General features: G+C 36.1%; 1 protein-coding gene across 1 annotated transcript; it reads left to right on the forward strand.

The window, feature by feature from the left end:
• Window positions 1-3,847: 3,847 nt before the first annotated feature.
• On the forward strand, window positions 3,848-6,672 carry LOC124357785. The gene is made up of 2 exons (XM_046809839.1): window positions 3,848-4,173; window positions 5,102-6,672. The coding sequence occupies exons 1-2, from the start codon at window positions 4,141-4,143 to the stop codon at window positions 6,449-6,451; spliced, it is 1,383 nt and encodes a 460-aa protein (XP_046665795.1). The 5' UTR covers window positions 3,848-4,140; the 3' UTR covers window positions 6,452-6,672.
• Window positions 6,673-7,600: the final 928 nt, after the last annotated feature.

Genomic DNA, 7,600 nt, shown 5'->3' on the forward strand with positions numbered 1-7,600 from the left:
TACTCATTTACTAAAGAAAAGTACATTACTGCAGTGAATGTAAATGGTAATCAATTAAAGTCACATTTACATTGTACCTATAAACATATTTATTCTTTACTGTCAAAATACATCATTTTACATGGTTTTTACACACACAAAATTGTAATTGAACATTTTCAAATAACAAATTGAAATATTTAGTAGTGAAGTTTTGTTGCAATTAAGTAGTAACTAAGCTATTAATTAGACGTGAAACAATAAAACACCACCGAATTAGTGAGTTGAATATAGAGATAATTTGCAATACAATAATAGTCAACTCCCGATTATCCGCGGAATAGGGTGGCTTGGCGGCCGCGGATAATCCGCAAAACGTAAAGAAAGGCAAAGAAAAACTCGAAATAAGCAAAGTAGGACATTTAATGACTTATAACTAAGTTTTTATTACATTTAAAAGGCTGGAATAAGTTCAAAGTTAACATTACGTACCGGTATTGTATACCGTTACGTAAGCCTACAGTTAATACAGTATCGAGTACAAACAATTTAAAAGTTAGTAGTACTGTACGTCTGTACTGTACATCATAGCTAACTAAAAAGATACATAGACGGAAATGAAAATACAGTACTGTTCTGTAAATACCCTACTCTAAATAATAAAACTATTTTATATTACATTAACTGCAAATTAATTTGCTTTAAAAAAATCAGTAAGTTTCTTCTGTTTTGTTTTGTTATGGCACTTAACCCTAATTTGTGATCTAAGTTTACGTAATGTAAGATCGTCTGCAACTGTCCCGAAGTCTTCGCCCTCTAAATATTCAATAAGTCGTTCAACGTGTTGTAGAGCTGATTCATGTGAAACACGCGATTGAGGAGGCATCTCTTCTTCTTCATTGTTGTAAATTTCTTCCTCGACTCCCTGAGCTTTGTTAATGATGTCTTCATTACTCAGGAGTTCGTACCCGGGATCGTCAGCATCTCAGTTCATCCATTCATTGATGTTTTCGTCATTAACTTGCTCACCCCCTTCGACGGTTCTTGCCAATATTGTGCTAAAGCTAAAGCACAATCTACATCAGATTGATCTTGAAGGGCTTCTTCTTCTACACTAATATTGCTGTTTTCTTCACTCGCCATTAGTTTCTTCCATGATTTTTGCAAGGTTGACGATTTTACTGACTTCCAAGATGCTGCAATGTCGTAAATGCTGTCAAGAATAGAAAAATCTTTCCAGAACGATTTCAGGTTATAACCTTTATTTATTCTTCTTTCTAGTAAATGGGACCTATAATTCTTTTTTGTGGCTGCAATAACTCCTTGATCCATTGGTTGGATCAAAGGAGTTACATTTGGCGGTAAAAACTTTAAAACAATGTTCCCATCAACAGATTTCATCACATTTTCAGCGGGATGTGAAGGGACGTTATCTACTAATAAAACTGCTTTCAGGGGCAAGTTTTTGGACATAAGATGGTTTTCAACTTGTGGGACAAAGTGTTTTTAAACCATTCTTTGAAGATTCTTTGGTCCATCCATCCTTTTTTTTTTGGGAAAAGTACTGAACAGGGAGGTTTACAGCTCTAGAACCTTTAAAGGACCTTTACCAATAACAACTAAATCTAATTTATGCTCCCCTGAAGCATTGCCACAACAAAGAATTGTGTATCTTTCCTTACTAGATTTGTGCCATGAAACTTGACGTTCTCTTTCAAAAGCAAGTGTACGTGTCGGCAAACATTCCCAGAACAAACCAGATTCGTCTGCATTATAAATCTGGTCTGGAGTCAGATTTTCAGCAGCAACATACTCCTCAAACTCTGCTTTAAATAGTTCAGCAGCTTCAGTGTCACTGCTGAGTTTGTCACCTTGCAGTGAAATTTCCCTGATGCCATGGCGTTGCTTAAACCTAGTTAACCAATCAGAAGAAGCATTAAACATACCTTTGAGGCCAAGCAGTTTGTGAAAATGTTCAGCTTTTGCTGCTAGGATCGGACCTGAGATTGGCGTACCTTCACTCCTTAACTGAGCAATCCACTCAAGTAGTGCAGCGTCTAGGTGTTCATAGGTAGAAAGCTTCATTGCCTTTCTCTTTTTCATTGCAGACAACGTTTCAGCACTAGCAGCAAACGACAATAACTTATCTTTTTGTTTAAAGATGTCACGTACGGTCGTTTCTCCAATGCCATATTCTGCACACAGGTGTTTTTTCAAAACACCGTTTTGTAGTTTTTTTATTATTTCAAGTTTTTGGTTGATTGTTAAAACAACTCTCTATCGTTTTTCTGACATGCGAATTAATATAGGCCTACAGTATACTGATAAAACAAAGTATGTAAAGGCACACCTAGATAAACAGTCAATAACACACAAGAAAAGACAATCAATAAGAAATGGCAGAATAGTCAATAACACACGAAAGACACTTCAAAAAGAAACAGCAGAACAGTTGACACACGGAAGGCCGGTCACTAAGAAAAGGTTGAACAGTCAATACACTAACTAATCAACAAAAATACAGATGTTTAGAATAACGCAACAAATGTAAAGTAAACAGTGTAGTGTAGACAATAGGCAGTGACAGACTGATGAGTCATGGCAGATGAGTGACAGTAATGGCTGATGCGCGACAACAGTGCGCAGTGACACAATGGAGTGGAGGTGGCAGTGGTGGAAATGCTTGGGAAGTGAGACGGGACGGGAGGCAAATAAGTAGAGGGGAGCAGACTGAGCTGGGTGCCTGCCCGCCTGCCAGACGAGTCACACCGCCACTCTCACTGCTACACATCACGCGTCGCCAACACAACTTACGTTTTCAAATAACTGTCTATACAGTACATTATGTAGTTAATATTCCACCATATTACTTATTACTTAGTTATTAATTCATTTATCACTAATATGCATACAGTAAGTACAGTACATAGGCTATCGTTCGCGGATCGCGGATAATGCGCAAAGCGGATAACCCGCCCGCGGATAATCGGGAGTTGACTGTACATATATCTAATAGCCATACAATGACATCGGACTGTAATTTAGCTAGACTATAACTGGTAATTTTTTTCTACCGTATTGAATTTTTTACATGTTTTGTTATATTATTCAAGCCTTTGAAATTTTAACTTAAGACACACTAGAACTTTGTAGCTACAATTCACTTTAGTCTGTTCACAAACATTCTGGACAACTTTTTATGGAATGCTCACGGCAGATTGGTTGTCCACATTTACAGTATGTTGTGGTGAACCTTCGTTTTGAGTAGTGACAAAATCTGCAATACTTCCGAGGTCCCTGCTGATCTGCATTCACATTGACAGGTTCTTCCACAGCCCCTACCAGCTTCCTGATTGATTTCTTCAAAGATAAATTCATTTTGGGATAATTTTGAAGTCTAGTTGTTTGCCATTTTGCTGACGACCACTATACTTTTTGTCAATTGCCTGCAAAGGTAGCTCGGGTTTATTTTTCTTGATTGTACCTACAGTTGTCAACTTGTACTCGTTTAGAAGACGCTGAACTAGTGGAATACTTGTAAACCAATTATCTATTGTTAGGTTACAATTGGAGCCCTTTACAGTTTGAATAAGTTCCTCCACAAAGAATGTTCCGGCAGCAATGTTTGGAGGATATGTCCCCTTTCCTAAATATGTTTTTGCGTCAACCATATACTTAGTACCACTATCACAACACATGACTATTTTAATTCCATACTTGTTAGGTTTAGAAGGAATCAGGGGCGGTTTCAGGGAAGGGGCCATGGGGGCCATGCCCCCCCCCCCGAAATACTAGGAAAGCTTAGTGTAATATTTTCTATAATCTATAAGTTCTAACAAAATTGAATCCTAATACTGGTACATATCAATTAACAATAATTATTTTAGTATAAAAACGAGTCAAACAGAAAGTATTTATTTTTAAATAGTATTAAGTTAACAATCAGTTTCAGTGGTCAAAAGGCACTCGCATCTAGTTGGCGCCTTGAGAACACAAAGAAATCTGGCAACAGTGCAGCCGCGCCCCTCCCAACCGTCATCTTGTTATTGTAGTGACTCACGGCCCACGCTCGTCGCGTATCACGTAGTCTGTACTCATCCGCCGACTTGTACACTTATAGTGTTGTGTTTTCTGTATTCGTTGCCTCCACTGGTTTGTTTAATGTTTAGTTTAATCTGCAGTTCTAAAAAAATGGTAAGTACGAACACAGACAAATGTTATAGGCTATACTTTTTATGTGTAATTGTGTAGACTATAGGCCTAAATAGTGTATTTACAAAGTAGTATTGCATTTACATTAAACGAGGAAAACAAACTCAAAAGTAATTAATATTTATGCATTTATTTTATGCTCATGTATGAGTGCACGATATTCATATACTTCTTCTTTGTAAAAGAAATAGGTGCACATAATCACATATTTATTTCTTTTAAATTGAATTTAATGACTAAAAAACGGAAAGACGCCAGAAACGCGCGCCACTATGTGTTTATTTTCAAGTATTTAATATCCCTTGGAAACAACCTGACTATAAGATAAAAAAAAATCAGAATTTGTTCTTGTATTTGACAAAAACAGCATTCAACAAATAACGCCAAAATGAAAACAAATTTTCATCTACATTCGACTTTTTTCTAAAGCTATATTCTTTTGGCCCTTTACATATTTAAAGTTGCTGACCTATGTAAATTAATATGGATATATTATTCAATTTTGTAGAATGAGCATCTTCAGACCTATATTTTTGACAATTCATTATCGTGGAATTTATTTTTGCACAATGTTTCAATATATGTATTCCGTGGCGTTGCTAAATAAGCAGTAGCTTTTTGGAATACCTATCATGAAGTGGCCCAGTTCGAATCCCGTCGGGAGTCGGGACCATCTCTCATCTCAAGTATAAGTACAATTTTATTAAGACTTTTCTATGTTTAAAGGTAAAATATAATAACTAATTAGTGAATACGTACCGGTAACTATTTGGAAGCATAATACGGTCTTGTCTAGGTTAGGAAAGGAACTATAAACAAATAACAAAATCACGAGACAGGCGCTTGGCTTTAAAATAAATACTCAACCTTAATTTTTAAATGATAATTAATAACTTCCTAATTGTTTCAGGCATCTCAAAATAATCGAAAACGACCGAATCCAAAATCAATTATTAGTTCATATTTTCAAAAAGTTGAGAAAATAACAGACGACAATGAACCACGTGTAAAAAAGACTAATACATCTTCATCACAACCTGATCCTGACTCATGCATAAATACTTTATCAATTTCTCTTACCGATGCTGCATCTAACAACACCACTATTGTGAACACTGAAGAGCACAATGAAAACCAAAATACATCCCTAGAATTAGGTAGAGATGGTAGTTGTGCCAATGACATAGGGCTTTTTGTGAATAAAAAGACAGATGAATTTACAAAGTGTCAATTGTTAGAACGACATTGGACACCGCCCAAATCATATGAATTCCCACATTCAATTCACACTAAAAATGGTAAGGAAGTAAAACGTTACTTAGGTCATCAACACCTGGAACAAAGAAATTGGCTAGTTTTTTCCGACGTTAAAAAGGGGTTATTTTGTAAGTTCTGCGTTTTGTTTTCCGATAAAAAGTGTGGGCACAATAAAGGGATGTTAGCTCAGAACCTTGTAACCCAACCCTTGACTTCATATGCCAAGCTATTGGGTAAAGACGGCTTCATACAAACACATGAAAACACGGCTTATCATAAAATATGCGTGCAGGCGACTTTGCTCAACTCTTTATGCACGGCTGAGTTTGTAATATCAATGATGTCATTGATTGACGTTCTAAAAGTCTCATTGCCGCTCAGTCGACTTCTACAAACACCATCACTTGACACTAACCGGGCATCTACCGCAGTCACCAACACCATGGCAACATTAAAAGAAAGAAGGATTAAATGTGATGATATATTCAAACAAATATTTTTTGAAACCAAAGCGCTAGCAGAGGAGCTGGATGTTGAATTGAAGTTACCAAGACGTACGGGCAGTCAAACTAAGAGATCAAATCACCCAGGAGACGTAGAAGAGTACTACAGACGATCTATTTATATACCTCTTCTTGATAATGTTTGTGCTGACTTAACATCCAGGTTAAGTTATAGCTCACTGGAATGTTTTGGCCTACGAGGAATAATTCCCACCAATATAGTTGAGGATGCCAGAGAAAAAAATGATCTCATTGTCAATTTAAAAAAAGGTTTCGAACAGTTTGCACCTATTATCGGTGATGGAGATACCCTAAGTAATGAAATTCAGTTTGAAGGTGAAGTGGACCTGTGGAAAAATCACTGGAAGATGAAGAAGGAGAAAGAGCAAAATGTAAAACTCCCTGAAGATATATTGAAAGTGTTAGACTCCTGTGACCCAAATATATTTCCAATTATCCATGATGTTCTCAAAATCTTGGCCACACTTCCAGGTACGTAAATTAATAAATAAAATTAGTCATATAGGTATGGGCTGGCTGGGTGACTTTACATACTTTAGATATGTGGGTTTAAATGGAAAAGCACACAGAATGGGTACTGTATTACCTGAAGAGTATACTATAAGAACTAACCTAAGAATAAAATTGTTTTCCAAGTTTAACTTAAATAAATATAAATGTAACACACAAGCAAGTAATAGTAATTTTTTCATTCATGAACACAAAATAAGTAAATTCATTAAAATTAATATGTAGTCTATATTTTATAATAACTATTTCAGTTCCATGAGTGATTTTATTATTTTATTTCCAGTCAGTGTGGCTTCGGCAGAAAAGACTTTCTCCACTTTAAGAAGAGTAAAGACTTGGCTGAGATCAAGAATGGGAGAAACACGTCTCACGGGCCTTTGCATGCTTCACGTTCACAGGCATCTTCAAGTGGACACAGATAAAATAATAGAACGATTTGCAAAGAAAGGTGCAAGAAGGTTTGAGTTTGTGTTATAAGTTTTGTATTTTGAACCAGTATTTGTTTTAAAAGCCATCTTGTACACAATAAACTTGTTTTCAGTAAACAGTAGCAGTTTCTCTGTAACCATCCAATTTACGTTAGAATATTAAACCTCTTTGACTTTAAATGGCTTAAAATTACAATTTTAAAATGTTAGAATTAAACATTTTTCAGGTTTGTCTTGATTTACATGGACTTTGACGTAGCGAAAATTTCTCTGTGAATTAAAATTGTGGTTACAGCAATACAGCATAAAAGAGGACTTTTCAATGACCAATGAGCTACATAAAAACAAGATAGCCCCCCCTGAAAATCAGCCCTGGAACCGCCCCTGGAAGGAATATGAAGGGTCGCGGGCAAGAACAATCAGAGTCAACTGAACCTAGTTTGCCAGAAAACAGTTTTTAAAGTTTAACGTCGCCTACCTACTATTAAAAAGGTCTAAAGCTAAAAATAACTATCCAAACATGTTACAAATAGTATTTAGTTTATTCCAAACATAGTAAACATTTTTAAGTCACGACAATAAAAGGTTGTTTTAAATATTTAAAAAAAAGAGTCATGACCTTGATTGGTTTTCCCCGTCACTGGGCCTCATCAATGAGTGGGTCGTCTGCAAACTCGCCGTCCGAGGCTT

The sequence above is a fragment of the Homalodisca vitripennis genome, chromosome 3 (assembly GCF_021130785.1).
Source record: "Homalodisca vitripennis isolate AUS2020 chromosome 3, UT_GWSS_2.1, whole genome shotgun sequence".
NCBI lineage: Eukaryota > Metazoa > Arthropoda > Insecta > Hemiptera > Cicadellidae > Homalodisca > Homalodisca vitripennis.

Coding starts and splice junctions, on each gene's coding strand:
- LOC124357785 (XM_046809839.1), top strand. CDS start 4,141: ATGTTTAGTTTAATCTGCAGTTCTAAAAAAATG. Junction 4,174..5,101: donor TCTGCAGTTCTAAAAAAATG/GTAAGTACGAAC, acceptor TAATTGTTTCAG/GCATCTCAAAATAATCGAAA.